We start from the raw sequence: 16,898 nt of genomic DNA on the forward strand, positions 1-16,898 counted from the left end.
AACCTCTGGCCTTCACCTGCATGTATGTCTGTGTGCCATATACACAAAACATTCCCTTTTCTTACATCATGGGGATGCTACTGTTTCCTGCCCTCATCACAAAGTGACCTGTCTCTCTATCTGTCCTAACAAACCAGGAACAACTGAAAGAGGATGATGTGGAATGTATCGTCAACCAAGATGAACTGGCCATGAATTACCAGGAGCAGAGCCCTTCACCCAGCAGTCCCACCACAAAGCTAGCTCTGGACCAGAAGTCTTCAGGCCAGACTCCAGGCAAGGAGAATATCTACGAGGGAGATCTTGGCCTGGGAGGCTATGATCTCAAACTGGAGCAGACTCGGGGTCAACCCCAGATAGACTAATTGGTATGATGAGTGCAGACTTAATCACATGTAACACAAGACCACTGAGGAATGCCAACAGCCAAGGAGGTGGTGCAGAGACAGAAAGAGTATTAAGAACATAAATTGGACAGAATCAAACCTTATCATATGTATCCTCCCGTGCCTTCAGAAATGAGAATTCATTATCTTCCCTCTATATTATGCAACCTCATTTAATTATCTGACAGCCATTTTTACTGCTGAATTGGGGGCCAGGGGAGTCAGGTCGTAGCTGCCATTGGGATGAACCATATGTGCTGTGTCTGCAGGGAGCCCCTTCTGTTCCTCAGACAGCTCTCCAGGCCCTTCTTGTGGATTTTGGATTCGATTCCATTAATTATGGAACATTAATAACATGAAGAAGAAGAAGAAGAAAAAAAAAAAAAAGCTCCTGAGCATAAATGATAAGCCTTAGCTCTCAACTTGACTCCACTTGTTCTGACCGTAGGGCTAAATGCAGAAACCAGTGCGTGTTCAGTACCCACTCTTGATGGCTTTGGAGAATTCACATGAATTGGGGGCCCTGTTGTCCTCTCTCCATGCGGTTCTTCCCACTCCTCCAAGGAGCTGCTTGCCCCCGGGTGTGTGCATGTTAAGTGTAGGCTCTTGAGAGCTTAAGGGGACTCTCTCCAGGGAAAGCTGGTCTCTTTCCCACATTCTGTGTTTTATTCAAATGGTGAGCCTCTCTTCCTTGTGTGCACTGGGACAACTTCCTGGCAGGTTCCCTCTGCATGCTGGGAAGTCATGTTTTGCAGCATGACCCTTCCACATGGGGTTGGAGGATTGTGCAGGACCCCTCACCCTTTCCACCAATATCTGTGACTGATTGGCAATAGAGGGGCAAAAAGAACAGAGCTAATGACATTTAGGCCACACTGAGGCACCAAGGACAAGTACCAGTCAGGACCTACCCCATTCCCAGAGTGGCCGCATTGAAGAGACCAACATCCTAGCTTTTAATTCAGCTGCATGACTCGTGCCTTTGAAGCCATAAGATACCTCAAGCCTAGCTTCTCTTGACGTGCAGATGTTCTATTAGGCTCCAAAGAGCAGGCTTCAGACTTGGGAGCCCAAGATGTGATGGGCTTACTTTTGAGGGAGATGAAGAACGATTTCTTTCTCAGGCCCAAAGGCTAAAACTAATGCATGCTTCACTGAGTGCTTCTTAGGCCTTAGGCCTGTGAGATCAGGTACCCTGCCTGCGTGTCTGTTTTCTTGCTTCCAAATAGTAGAAACTGGGAGAAACTTTTATATTCAACTGAGTAAAATCTTGTCCTGTCAGGTAAATATGGCAAGGAGAGAGGTTTTCTAATGTGACATCATCCTAATAAATTTTGTTATGGAGTATGATTGCATTGGCTATAGCTTCATTTCAAGGCACCCTCTCTGACCACGCTAACTGAGAGCACTACACTCTTGTCTGGGTGCAGCAGGTATGAAATGCTACCATAAGGGGGACGCATGGCTCCTCAGACTCACAAACAGCCAAAGGGGCCTGGCGCAACAAGCCATTGAAGGAATAAAGAAATCTGGGAGGATGTCTCAGACAAGGGACGTTGAGTCAAGCAAGGGGGCACAACCTCCCTTCATCCCTCCAGGCAGGGGTGACCAGACTCTAGGAAGTGCTACAAAAATGGAGGAAACACTAAAAGATTGGAAGAAGACCATAAGATGGCTGAGGGGTTGGGGGGGGAGGTATGCATCTCATTTCTGCCCACATCAAGTAGAAGGAAGGGGTGATTGCTTTGTGTCTAAAAAAAAGCACACAATAGAAAAAGAAAAGAAGCCTCACAAAAAGTCAAATGGTCGTGTAAAAAGAACAAGAAGAAAGAAGAGGAATTTGGCCTACCAGATGAAACAAAGTAATGTGTGTGAAGGGATGGGGGCTGAACCATTGGAGCCAACACTGAATCAAAAAGAATGAGTTAGAATAAAACTAGCCTCTGCCTCCCAGCTGGCTTCTTGCTGAGAGACAAACTCTCTTTCCAACCTACTGTCAGGAATTAACTCCTGACAAGGACAGTGGATATACCGGGCTGATCCCTGGGGTAGGCTCTGGATCACAGGCCCCTCCGATATATAAGACAGTGTTCCCATCTTGCTATGTGGCTACCACCCTTTCACCCTCTAAATCAGTCCAAGACTAGTGCCCAGTTAGCAATTCATAAAGCCAAGCCCCATTATGCTATCGCTGTGAAGGATGATGAATTATGATCTTAAGCAATGCCCTGTGCTTTGATTAGCAGCCTCACGACTGTGAAATTCAAACCTATTATTTACTGCCAGTTTCTAATGAATAATAAAGGCACAAGTGCTTTATTCAAGCTACTAATATTCTTATTCAGTATTAGAGCTTTAAACAGGGTTCTCATTAATTAGATGGCTGGGTCTTCCTTGAACTTGTTAACATGGGCACATTACACACATGCATATTCACACACAGAGAGGTTGATTCAATATCAGGGCCCCATCTAGAGCCTTTTTGGTGCTTTCCATAATACTTGGGTATGTCTGAGCATGTTTGACACCCAATATCAAATGCTATTAAGGTGGTTTTGTTCATTGTGAAATTTCTCAAAATTTCTTAGAGACCAATCTAACAATATAAATCAAACCTGAAGTTTTAAGTACTCTAATGTCATGTGCAGAGCTATGTTTTTACAGTGAAAAGAGAACAATGGAAAATTTTTAATGTAGCCACATTTTGGAAGAGGTACAAAGATACCCAGTAGATCCCAAGTCCAACTTGGAATCTTAAATGAGAGTCGAATTTAAATAGAAGGCAAGAAATAGGAAGAACCAAGCTGTCTGGCCAAGGTACAATTCTGCCCACAATAGTCTCTGCTCCAGTCTCTCCTATAAGGCTGTCCCAAAAGTTATAAATCCATCTCCAAGAGACAGATTAGATTCCTCCTCTGGTGGACAAACCCCTCCTTTGATTGTCACCAGGGCTTCTGGATTTTCTTCTCCCAGCAGGAAATTCCTGGGGAATATTGAGTTTGTTGGTGCAAATTGCTTAAATAGTATACTAGCCAAAGCGAGGGACATAAGTGTCCCTTTATTCATATCTGCCAGCTGCTTACACTTTCCCACTCTTTGTGTTTGTTGATTGTTATTTGTTTTGTTTTGATTTGGTTTGGTTTTTGAGACAGGGTCTTTCTACATAGCCCTGGTTATCCTAGAGCTCCTGTAGACCAAACTGGCCTTGAACGCACAGAGATCAGCCAGTCTGTGTTTTAACAACTCAGTGAAATATAACTGCATCTTAAACAAATAGAAGCAGAATACAAGTGGGAGCCAAGGTTGGAGCACATTCAGTTAGTATCCAATATACAAGAGCAATGTCTACATAGCCTCTTGGCTTTAGTGACTTTTGGAAAGAATTCTATCATGTTGGTTTGAGACAAAAATCTCACTATGACACACAGGCTGGTCAGAAACTCCTGGTATCTTCAACTTTCCAATTGCTGAGATTCCGAGGAAGCACTACTGTGTTCATTAAGGCTCTGAAAATCCCCCCTTTCCTTGTCTAGGAACAATGTTCCCTGAAGATATCACTAAATAAACCTCAAAAGTTTGTTCTCTCCTGTGTCTGATTGCCAAGGTAAGAAGAGTTATAGACGTTTGGTCTGAGTTGAGCCTGCATTGGGAGGTGTAGTTTTTGAGTAGGTTTGGTCCCCATAGACTCATGAGTTTGAATGTTTGGCCCACAGTAAGTGACACTATTAGCTTTTGTTGGAATAGGTGGAGTCTTGTTGAAGGAAGTGTGTCACTGTGGGGGTGGGCTTTGAAGTCCTATGCTCAAGCTCCACTCAGTGCAAGAGAAACCCTCCTCCTGTCTGCCTGCCTTCAGATCAAGATATAGAACTCTCAGCTCCTTCTCCGGCACCATGTATGCCTGGATGTTGTCATACTTCCTGCCGTGATGATAATGGGCCAAACCTCTGAAACTGTAAGCCAGCCCAGTTAAGTGTTGTCCTTTATAAAAGTTGCCTTGATCGTGGTGCTCTTCACAGCAATGAAACCCTAAGTAAGATAGAAGAGTAAGTGGCAGGTGGCAGGGAGTTAGTGCCATGAACCTTTTATGGTTGATTTTAAGCAGCTAAGAAGGCTAGAAGGAATAGCTCGTAGGTCAAGCATTTCTAGAGACCATTCTGTTTCTTCTACTCTCATTTCTTCATCCTAGCATCTCAAAAATATTATCCAGGTCCCTTTGTCAGATGCTATACTTCTGCAGAATGTTCACAGACAACAGTTTCAATATGCTTAACAAACACACAGCTATCAAGAATAAATACTATTGAATAATGCTAACAGATAATAGTTACAACGCTACACAAAAAAACACAACCAATTGGAGTAGGACTGGTTTATATCTACAAATGCCCAATGCCTTATTATTTTTAGAAGGTTTATATAGTAGAATAGGCACATGTACACATAAAAGATCCCAGAATAACAAGAATCATTACTGAACAATATAGAAGGCCTGAATATTTTCAGTTAACTTATACTTTTAAAACTAAAGTTAGTTAGACTCTTTGGTTTAGTAGGATAAGACTACAGGATTGACTATCAAGATTTTAGACCTCTTACATAGTCAAGGGACTGCTCCAATTACTCAGAAAGATTATATACAACTTGACCTCATATGAACAGTCACACAACAAAGCAGAGATACAGACCAGAGTTTCAAATAACAAAATTATGCAAATGTTAGGTTTTCCATTTCACTGTACTGAAGATGACAATCTTTATTCTGGACCCGTGAGAGATTACACATATCAAAAGCATTTATTAAAACAAATTGATCGTAAACCTAAGTAATAAGTCATCTATGTCATAAAGGACCTATCTGATATAGCCTGAGTTCCAACATACAGAGCAACAAAGCTCGGGTCAGAGTCCATGCTGGGTGCCATGAGGAAACCAAGAGAAACGGTTGACTCTTAGAAACTGGAAGGAGTCAATCTTCACTCTCGTCCCTTTTGAGTTCTACATGCTGTTGACTTAGAAGTATTTACTCAAAATAATAATGATGACACTTATGAAATAATTCAATACAAAACACTAAGCTACCATAAGGAATGGAGTGAAAAGCCAGGAACATTGTCATTTTTGCCCCCATCTTTGGGAGTCCGTAAGAGTATGAGATTCAGTACCCAGAGTACCAAGCGCTCACTCATTCAGCACTCACAGGTATCACTCTGCCAAAGTTCGAAGCCTCCCTGGCTACTGAAATTGTCCCTACCTCTCAAATAATTAGAACTTTTGAAAAGAGCAGTTTTGTATCAGATAGCAAAATATAGGAGAAAGAGACTGGAACTAGAACAGTGTGCTGCTAACCCAGAAACAAGGGGCAAGATCAGGAAAATCCAGCACAAGGTCCAGAAACAGACCTGTGAATATATTTAGAAAGCTAGTTTATAAAACACGGCATTTCAATTGGGGTTAGGGATACGTGGACTAATTGATTTTTCAATTTAGAAAATGAAAGAAAGTTGAATACTCACATCTAATGCATGTAAAAACTAAATCCCAGGTGATTGAAATAACTAAACACAAAAAGCATAACAACAGGAAATTTAAATGTAAATAAACTTAAAAACATGCCATGTAGTCTTCCTGAGACATAAACTAAAAACAAATACAAATATGATTTAAAGATTTGAAACTTCTATATTAAAAAAAAAACACAATAAACCAAATTGGAAAACAAGAAACAAACTAGGAGAAAAAAAAATATATATATATACACATAGATAGATAGATAGATAGATAGATAGATAGATAGATAGATAGATAGATGATAGATAGATGATAGATAGATGGATAGATAGATAGATAGATAGATAGATAGATAGATAGATAGATAGATAGATAGGTTATTTTCCAGAATATACAAATAATTCTTAGCAATACATTAATAACATTTAAAAAGACTTCCAGATTAAAAGGAAAAAGAAAACAGTGTCAAGGTTTATAGGATTAATGGTTGTGTACAGGAAATATACAAAACCAATCTTTAGTGTAACACTATCTGTTGCTGCAAAATGTTGGGGGAAATCATAAATTCCCATCAATAGCAGAAGGGTTATCCAAACCATCCTCATTCTGCGAAACTCTGCAGAAATCACATGCTACAGAGATTAGCCCATCTGCATGCACGCAGATGGAAATATTTTTAAAATATGATTGTTAGGATTTAAATATAAAATATTCCCCTAGGATTGTATATTGAGAGAAACCTTGTAGCCAGCTGGTGTTACTCTTTTGAGAAGGAAGAAAACATTAAGGGGTGAGGCCTATAGATAGAGGAAATAGTCACTTAGGGTATGTCTTTGTTCGTATTCTCTCTCTCTCTCTCTCTCTCTCTCTCTCTCTCTCTCTCTCTCTCTCTCTCTCTCTCCCTCTCCCTCTATCCCGTCTTTCTTCTCTCTTTCCTTCCCTCTCTGCCTCACTCATACCCAAGAAGTGAACAAATTTACTCCTCCATGCCTTTTGTCTTAGGTAGCATTTTAATTGCTATGAAGAGACACCATGACCATGACAACTTAGAAAGAAAAGCATTTAATTGTGGCTGCTTTACAGTTCCCATTGTTGTCATGGTGGGAAACATGGCAGAGTACAGGCAGGCATGGTACTGGAGAAGGAGCTGAGAATTCTATATCTTGATGTGAAGGCAGCAAAAGGGGACTGCCACACTGAGTGTAGCTTGAGTATAGGAGACCTCAAGGCCCACCCCCACAGTGACACACTTCCTCCAACAAGGCCACACCTACTCCAACACCACCACACCTCCTAGTAGTGCCACTTCCTATGGGCCAAGCATTCAAATACATGAGTTTGTGAAGGCCAAACCTATTCAAACCACCACACCCTTGGGTCTTACTGTTTGGCCTCCTTAAGGCCCAGCAACAATGGAGCCATTCACCCTTATTCATGGCAGACTCCCTGAGCCAAAATAAACCCCACTTCTTTTTAGAGTGTTTCTTCTCAGGTATTGATCACAGCAACAGAAAGCCTGAAAGCCACAGTATTGTTTGTGAAAAGCAGTCTGGAGAAGACTGAGAGAAATCCGAATTACAAGCTACAAGGAATGAGGCTTGGGGTTCATTTGTGGTGTTGTTTAATTTTTATAGTGATAATGTACTCATGATTTACCTGTTTGTTAAAATAACTTTAGATGTTTAGGAAGATATGATAAAGTGGCATAGAACCTATTGCTGGATTCTGTGTACGGAAAGGGGAAACCGTAAAAGCAGTGGGGCTTACCCTGAGTGTGGCCTTGGCTTCACAATAGGGAAGGGAAGGTGTGATCAAGAAAGACTCCAAAGCTGTTTTGGTTTGGTTTGTTCTTGTTCTTGTTCTTGTTCTTGTTCTTGTTCTTGTTCTTGTTCTTGTTCTTGTTCTTGTTCTTGTTCTTGTTCTTGTTCTTGTTCTTGTTCTTGTTTTTTGGTGAGGTCTTGAACAATGAGAGGCTTTCCAGATCTCTTGAGCCCTATCCCATGGATGATATGAAGAACTGAATTATTAGAACTCTGAAGGAATTTCATCACAAAGGGAGAGTGTAGGCAGAGACAGAGGGTAAAAAGCATCTAGAAAGTAATTCCACATGGTTACCACATGGGTTGCTATGTTTGAAATGGGGAGAAATAGAGAAACAGGAGACCATGTAGAACAAACTAAAAAGGAGCCTAAACTTATGTGAAATGCATCAGGTAGGGGAGACAATCACTTAGGCTGGGTGGAGATGCAGTACTAAAAGGGTAGAGACAGTAACTGCCAGTCTCCACCCAGTGTAGATGTTATTTTACTAGCTGAGAAGGGAAGTGTATTAGCCACTTCTCTGTTGCTGTGATAAAATACCATGTCCAAGAGCAGCTTGTAGAAGGAAGAAGGTTTATTTTGGCTTATGGTTTCAAAGGGAGAGTCCATATCGCTGGAGTGAGGCAAGGTAGGCGGTGGCTGGAGGAGGAAGCTGAGAGATCCATCATATCTCTAAACACAAAGCAGAGACTGAATCAGAAGTGTGGGTAGACTATCAACTCTCAAAGTCACCCTCAGTGACATACTTCCTCCAGCAAGCCTTCTCCTCCTGTTACCAGTTGTGACACATTTCTCATTCAAAGCATCTCTGATGATCGAGCAACTACAACAATGCCAGAAGGCTTTGGTCTAGGTAAAGTTCAAAGGTGAAGTACACATGGTGGTAACTGACAGAGTGCGGAAGGAAGGAGACTATAGGACACCAAAATGACCCCCAGCCTAAGCCAATCATAATGACTCATGATTTTATTCTTTGGGAGGGAGTTGAGCAGAATAACATGTTCACAGAAAAGTCAGTCAGCCTGGTTCTGAGCAAAATGAAACTGAGGCTCCCATATAACATCTCTAGAGATATCAAGGAGCTGTTTAAGTGGATATAAATTTTGAGTAGGGGGCTACTTTTGGCATGGCACTGGCCCAGCACATACAAGGTATGGGTTTGCGTCCCAACTCTTCAGTAGTGATGATGATGATGACGACAATGATAAAATTATGGTAAAAGTTCTGGTCTGGAGATGTGGGTTTTGAGGAATAAGATGTGCATCCTGGGTTCATGGAGATGTTTCTCAGGTGCCATTTGACCCTTTATTTCTCTAACTCCCATAAAGAGGTTCTGAGATGTTCTCTATGCAATTCTTTGTCTTCAAAAGATACCACAGATACCATGATTGAGGTGCACCATGGGAGAAGTACAGACAAAACAGAAAAGGAAACAAGATGGAGAGCTGAGGCACGGCTGAACAAAGTATGCACCTGTGAAACACTCCCTAGAGAATCCTGTACTGAGAATCCAAGAGCTGACATTTGCATGGAATAGAGAAGTGAACGCAGAGCCATGTTGATTACTGATGTTACCATAGCTGTGGTCTCACACACCTGCTCTACCTCTTCCCAGCTGTGACGGTTAGCCTGAACATATTAACACTTCCCCGGTACCTATTGATCTGACAAATGCTTTGCTCAAAATAACTCTTAGAAACCACCAGAAATAATTTGATTTCAGGTGGCAAAGCCAGTGGTGTCACTTCACTGTCCTATGTCAGTGGCATGGAAGCTTTCTTAATCTGTTCATAATTTAGTCCTCAGGGACCCTAATGACCTTTCTCTTCCCCCAAGATGTCACACTGGTCTATTACATTGATGACATTTGGACCTAGTGAGCAAGAGGCAGCTATTATCCTCAACATAATGGCAAGATATTTGCCTGTCAGAAGCTTGGACATAAACTTGACAAAAATGCCAGGTCTGGGAACCTTAGAGAAATTGTCCAGTCTGGTAGTGAAGGCATGTCGAGCTATCTTCTTGACGATGAAGGTGAGCTGTTGCATACGGCCCCTTCTGAGAGAGACCACAAAAAGGTGTAATGTATACTGGATGGAAACTGCAGAAGGAGTATATTTTTCATCTGCTGATCCAGCTCATTTACCAAGGTTGAATTATAAACCCCTCAAAAGATATGGCACACATGAATGTGGCTTTACTTGATAATAGGATCTTTGCAGATGTAATCACATTAAGATGGGATCATAGAGTATTAGAGTGAGCCCTAATTCTAAAAACTAATGGCTTTAGATAGAAATAGAGACATGATAGCACATGACAGTAGAAACAGTAAATGGAGAGATGCCAGCTATAAACCAGTGAAAGCCAAGGATTGCTGCAACTTCCAGGAGCTAGGAGATAGATAGATAGATAGATAGATAGATAGATAGATAGATAGATAGATAGATAGATAGATAGATAAAGGATGGTTTTCCTTCAAAGCTTACAGATGGAGACTATAACACCTTGAATGCAGATTCCTGGCCCCTGTACCTGCACAAGAATATATATCTAACTTTTAAAGCAATCAGTGTATGGCAATTTATTACAACAGCCCTAGAAAAGTCACATATTCAATCACCTGAAGAGCTGTGGGTTTGAGAAGAACTCTGAGCAAGAGAAGGCTTTGCAGTTGATCCACGATACTGTATGAACTTTTCTGACACTTGGGCTCTAAAATCCAGAAGATCTGATAATATTGGCCCTGGAAAGTCAGACAAATCACCATTCAGAGACTTAGGTTTTCCAAGCAAAGTTCTACTGTCCTTTGTAGACAACTGCACATGATTGAGAAATAATTTAGTCTGTTGCTGGACCCTAGCAGAGACAGGTACTTATCCATGAGCCACCAAGATGACATATGACCCAAGCTGGTATCATGAACAGGGCACTTTATAGCACACCATGGTGTGGTATGAAAATGCTATATAAAATAACCAGTTAGTTATTAGAAGTATATTTTAATTTATGTGAGGATCCATCCAAATGTATAGAATCCATTTTCCACTATCTACTTCCTCTTTCCCAGCCTATACCCATAGCCTCACAAGGAGAGACATAAAAATTGCTACCTGAGGCAGGCCTGGTTTGCAGGTGTTTTTACATGCAGAACTCAATGTATGCAGAACTCAAATGTGGAAAACTGACACACTATGGTTATTTTCTTCAGCATCTCTGAGGAACAGAGATACCAGTCAGTCCTCACAGTGAGCAGAATGCTTTGTTGCCCCTTTTGTAGAAATGAGAAGGAAGCAAAAGTAAATTTCTCTCTCTACTGCCATGGGCTATAGCAGGGTCTTTGCTAGATGGCTTGAAGTTAGAAATAGTGTGACTGAAAAGTTGGAGGTAAGAAGTCTAAGAAAGAGGAGTGTGCATAGGCACCTCTGTGTGTGTAAGGTCTGTGGTGGTGTTTGTGTTTCATGTGCATGCTCACAAATAACAATGACCTCAGCAGTGGTAGATTTTAATAGACAAATGAAAAGTGAAGGTCCCCCTACTATGTGGGGACCAGTGAGTCTCTTTGTCCAGTTACTGGTCTACCCAATGGCCTCATAAACAAAGCATTCATTGTGTCAGGGATGGGGGTATGTGTGAACTTAACAACATGGACTTTCCCCAAAGCCAACCTGTCCATAGCCACTGCTGAATGCCAGGCTGCCAGGAGCAGAGACCAACACTGTGTCCTCAGTACAGCTCTATTTACCCAGGCAATCAAGCAGCCATCTGGTTGCAGATTGATTCCACTGAGCCACGGCCATTGTGGAAGAGATAGCTCTTTGAGCTTACTGGAACATATACTTGGATATTAATTTGAATTCCATGACACACTACTTCTCCCTTGAAAAGGGTAAAATAAAGGCTCTCAAACTGCTATGTTATGTTGGTCTAGAGCAGTGTGTGAAATCTTCCAAATGCTGTGACCCTTTAACACAGTTCCTCATGCTGTGGTGACCCCCAACTATAAAAGTATTTCTGTTGCACTTCATAACTGTAATATCACTACTGTTATGAGTCATAATGTAAATATCTGATATGTAGGGTGGTCTTTGGTGACTTCTTTAAACAGGTCATGACCCACAGGTTGAGAACCACTAGTCTAGAGGTCAAAGGAAGAATGATTTCCACCCAGGGATCACAGTATCCTGCTTGGCCACTCTGGTCCTCAAAAACCTAAAGCATGAACAAAGAAAGATGTTTCTTGTGGTTTGTAGTCTAAACCTGTCTTCCAAGAAGGAATTGAACAATGACTGTATAGCAGAGCTAAAGAGTAGTGAGTCCAGACACTGCCAATTCCATAGATCTTGTCTGATGCTAACCATATCCTGTGATTCAAGTCAGTGGGGAAACTACAGTAACTCAATTAAGAAAGTCTTTTCATGGCCCAAAGTCATCAGGAGTGGAATCTTAGGTTTCTCTAGGGAACCTAAGAAACCATAGTTGAGTCAGAAGGAATGTGGGGAGCTAGAGGAGGGTAGATGTAAATGCCAGCAACAACACGATGAGCTGCAGAAGTTAGGATTCAGCAGTCAGGATTCTTTCTTTCCTATTCTGTTGTGAAATTTTATAGGCACATGAAGCTAATACCTTCTTGTTTGTTTTTCTCTTACAATACATATCATCTGGAATAGGATAGATTGTTGGTAGTGAACTTTATATCACAGTGCTAAATTACAGGAAGACAAAGGAAAAGAAGAAAAATGATACAAGGACTTCCCTCTTCTGAGGAAAGGGTTAACATGGTTTCTCTTGTGTGCAAGACAGCTGTAGCATCAGAAGGTCTTTTAGGTAGGGTTTCTACTGCTGCAATGAAACACCATGACCAAAAAGCAGGTTGGAGAGAAAAGGGTTCATTTGGCTTACACTTGCTGTTCATCATTGAAGTCAGGATAGAAACTCGAACAGGACAGGAACCTGGAAGCAAGAGCTGATGAAGAGACCATGGTGAGTTGCTACTGGCTGCCTTTCCTGGCTTCCTCAGCCTGCTTTCTTATAGAACCCAGGACCACTAACCCAAATGACATCACCCAGAATGGGCTGGACCCTCTCCCATTGATTATTAATTAAGAAAATGGCCTACAGCTGGATCTCATGGAGACATTTTCTCAGTGAGACCCCCTTCCTCTCTGATGACTCTAGCTTGTATCAAGTCAACACAAAACTAGCCAATACAGAAAGAAATAGGACTTCGTTATTGTCTTTAGTGAAAGACTTAATTATTTAAGGAGACATGAATGATCATTTTTATGTGTTGATCTGGCTATATTGTATCCCCTACTATTCAATAGAGTACTAATCTAGTGTTTGCTAAGAAGATATACTTCATAGATGGTTGCTATTCATAAATAGTTGACCTGAATTAGAGAAGGCTGTGCCAGATCATCTGAGTGGCCTTGATTCAATCCATTTAAGGTCTCAGGAATAGAATAGAAGTTTATGGAGAGAAAAGTTTTACCTGAGGACAGTAATGTCCACATCCACCAAAAAGCTCCAGTGCCCTAGTGATGGCCTGCCCTCCAGACACCAGGCCTACTTAGAAAACATCATCACTATCTTTCTCTTCCAGACTAGTCAGAAAGACATTGGTGGTAAGAAGAATGTCCACAAGAATAAATGAAGAACATAGGCATCTGATAGAATCAGATGTTTTCAAAGGGAGAACTTCAGTTATTTCTCCCTGTTTCTAAAAAACACACTCATGGTGTTGAGCTGGTCAATTGCATGACCCATCTCTGTCTTCAGTGTAGTTCAAGGAAAGCTGATGTTCATAAAAATGGCCCTGAAGCAGACTCTTGAAGCACATGTGAGACCAGAAGCATTCAAGTGCAACCATTATGCATCGCAGGACAGTTGCTGGGTTCAACAATTATTTAAACCCCCACAATAGACTATTGATAATCACAGTTAGGCATTGCCAGTGTCAAAGTCAGTCATGGGATAAATATGGGTGAAGCAAAAAGAACAACAGTAGAGACCAGAAAGCACACTAATTAGAAAACATAGCCTCCTGCTTTATCATCTTATCACATGGACTTCTTAAATTTAGCAGTGAGTGGAAGGGAGCAGATCTCCTGCAGCCTGAGGTTGAGAAGCCTGAAGTAGCTAAGTACCCCACTATAGAGGTCAGCTTCTCTGCATATTAGCATCCTCCCACAATAAACAGAGTGATGCAGTGTGCCACAGCAAGGACCCAATGCCAGGATCAGACTCAAGTGCCTCCCACTTCCTAATGAGGCCCAAGCAATATAAAACCATACTGGACACTCATCTATCCCATGCCTGGTCTAAGGGGAAGACTCAGTGAGTGGAAACCACCAAGTCACCCTTCTTGAAAGCCCGTTTTCCACCTGCATCTAGCAGATGGCAAGCAGGGAAGCATGCCGATTAGGCAGAATTAAACTGAATTAAATGTTGGCTCCCTTGTACCTGGCACTGTCTCCTAAGTAAAGAAAGGAACAATGACAGCAGGAGAGGAAGGGAAGCAAATATGGATGAGCCTTTGATATTGGCCTCGCTTTTCTCTACATGCTCTCTCATTTCATCCTTGGGACCCTGGCTTATGTACAAGGACCAAGGAGACAAGGGCCTAAGATCCCATGGGTGTCTGATCGTCAAAGAAAATTTTGAACACAGAATAATATAGCTCCAGAGCCCATAGGTATTTCCCTGCTATTCCAAGCTGCTGAGGGCATAGTTTGTATATGCCAAGAGTCCATCGTGCACTAGCGTTGGACTGAACATTGGACAGATGCAACCTAGCAGTGTGAGGTTTATGGCTCTCAGACCACAGACAGGGTAAATGACCATGACAGAGTAGATGACAGTGGCCACAGGTAAACTATGAGACCCCCGGGCCTGGATTAGTTAAACATTAGTCGGTACACCAAGTGACAGAATTCTAGCTGTACATCAGTCTAGCTGAAGAAAGGAAATTCTCTTTTGTATAACCTAGAAATCAGTGAACTAGCTTTGGTACAGGTAAGGACACAAGCTGACTTCTCCACTTTCTCTTCACTCCTCCGTCTTGACCTCATTCTCAGTAGACCCAATGCATGCCAGAGATGCCCATCAACACTCATGTGTTTTGATCATTCTTATGGCCTGTAACTCCTAAACCCTCAGAGTAGCTTTTCCAAATTACACTAATGAAATCCCAGAAATGCAGTGCTTGGCCCTCTTGAGCCCCCCTGCTCACCTCTGGGCACTTATTGGGTCAGCTAGCCATTATTGCTTGCCCATCTTGTGGCATCTCAAACACAAGTATTTAGTGGACAGCTCTTGATGAAAACAAACATTAAGTTCTTGGGTCATATCTTCCTAAATTAACCTGCATAGCCAACAGGAGATTATGGAGATAATAACTCATAATCACCACGCAGTTCAGCTTCTTCCAGGTGGTCTTGGTCCTTAATACTATGGGAAATCACTTGTCACATAAAGATAGTCCCATGGAGAAGTTTATGTACTGTGGAAATTTGGCTGCTTGCCGATCTCCAGGACGGTTCATCGGCAATATGAGTGAGCCAGCTCAGAAGGGATGCTCCTTGCAATGATGTCAGTCCCAGGTGACATTTGACTGTTGCCTTGGAAGCCCCTCAGCCAGAGCCACCTGATGAGGCCGTTCCAGGATTGCTGAGCCACAGAAGCTGTAGAAGAGTCGATGTCCTCTATTGTCACTGGCTTTAAGGCTGCCTTCTTATGGGGTAGTCACAATGCAAAGCTCCTGGATGTACAAAAAGAACTCCATAGCCTCGCATCCTGTTGAAAACTTCTTACAATAAAAACATTTTTTTTTTTTGCTTAGTAATTAAGAGTCTAGAAGCCTTGTTATAGGCTTAGAGTTTTCAGTCTACTTTATTTAGGGTTCTTGGATGCTTCAACCTCCCTTCTAGTCCACCGACCAGAGATAGGGGAGAAAGAAGGTTCTAGGAAAAGGAGGTTGTGGACCTGGTTAGAAGCCGTTCTTTGGGGTGATTCCACTCTTCATTGTCAAGATCCCAGTAGTTCAATAGCAAACACCAAACACGAATCAGTAGCAGCAGCTCATTCCAGCAGAAGCAGCAAGAATCAGCCAGAGTTCTTTGATGCATTTCTCTCTATGAAATGAAGACCAGTGAAGATCAGTAAAGAAAGAAGACCAGCCAGCGAAGCATTGCATGGTCAGTGAAGAACACAAGAGCATCCTCTCACTGTTTATGGGGTTCCATTTATGTTCTTTCCAAACATCACATGCCCTCTCAAGCATCCACTCCATCAAAACATCACATAACCTCTCACATGTCTGCTTCAGAAAACATCCTCTCACAAAACAGTGTCCAGGAAAACATCACATGACACAACTGAATTTCCAAAGAAACCAGAAATGTCCACTTCACCTTCCTCTCCCCATCTTAGCATATCCTATCTGCTTTCCCCACCATCTGATCCTGAATTCAGAAATGGGGGGCAGTTAGAGCACCAAGTGGCAGTAGCCACACACCTTCTGATCAGGGTCACACAAGAGTTCCACCAGGGTTGAATGGAAAGAGAGACAGTATGGGCCCACTGAGCTAACTGCTAACTGCTAATAAGTGAACAGAGATAAGAAAATTGTTTCTGAGTTCAAGAAGGTTCTCAGCTGAGCTTAGGAATGAAGTGAAAATAGAGTTCTTCCTGTAATCCATAGAAGCCCTAGGCTTATGTGGAGTTGTAACAGGAAGGAGATCATGGTTCACTATTAGGCCTACACTTTGGACCAACCAAGAAAACTTCTAAAGCTAGTAATGCCTGCTTCCCCTGGAGCTTCAAAGTCAAGCCAGACTGTGGCCCAAATCCAGAAATACCTTTCAAAGCTCTCCAGGTAATTCTATTGTATAAGCAACATTGAGAACTGGGAGCTGACAGGGGCTTCCAGGAGGAAGAGGTGCTCGCTGTTTGCAGAAAAAGCCTCAGAGGCCTCCTTAGAGCAACTGGGAGTTAGCGTCTGAAAGATTTCAAAACCAGATGGAGATAGGGAAGTGAAGAACCTGAGCAAGCTATGCCAGTAGAGGTGTGGTCATGTGGCCTAGGGATGTGGGGAGCATCCAAGTGAAAACCCACCACAGGTTGATGGAGATGTTACCCAAGTTCCCGTTCTAATTCAGAACCTCGGCTGTAACTCCCGAA

At 42.1% G+C, this 16,898-nt stretch overlaps 1 protein-coding gene and 1 long non-coding RNA gene across 4 annotated transcripts in view; one reads left to right on the plus strand and one right to left on the minus strand.

Annotated features, from left to right (window-relative positions):
• Slc9a9 (solute carrier family 9 member A9) overlaps positions 1–1,736 on the plus strand; it is a 565,781-nt gene extending 564,045 nt beyond the window's left edge. The window contains exon 16 of the mRNA XM_085827898.1: positions 138–1,736. Within this exon, the coding sequence (XP_085684024.1) occupies positions 138–365 (228 nt within the window). The 3' untranslated portion in view covers positions 366–1,736. The remainder of the gene's footprint in view (positions 1–137) is intronic.
• Positions 1–7,899, minus strand: part of LOC147002120 (uncharacterized) — an 81,498-nt gene extending 73,599 nt beyond the window's left edge. For all 3 annotated transcript variants that reach the window (XR_015044462.1, XR_015044463.1, XR_015044464.1), the window contains exon 1: positions 7,662–7,899. This is a non-coding gene — a long non-coding RNA (uncharacterized LOC147002120). The remainder of the gene's footprint in view (positions 1–7,661) is intronic.
• Positions 7,900–16,898: the final 8,999 nt, after the last annotated feature.

This window comes from Mus caroli, unplaced genomic scaffold (assembly GCF_978045245.1).
Source record: "Mus caroli unplaced genomic scaffold, Mus_caroli_1 scaffold_11, whole genome shotgun sequence".
Lineage (NCBI taxonomy): Eukaryota > Metazoa > Chordata > Mammalia > Rodentia > Muridae > Mus > Mus caroli.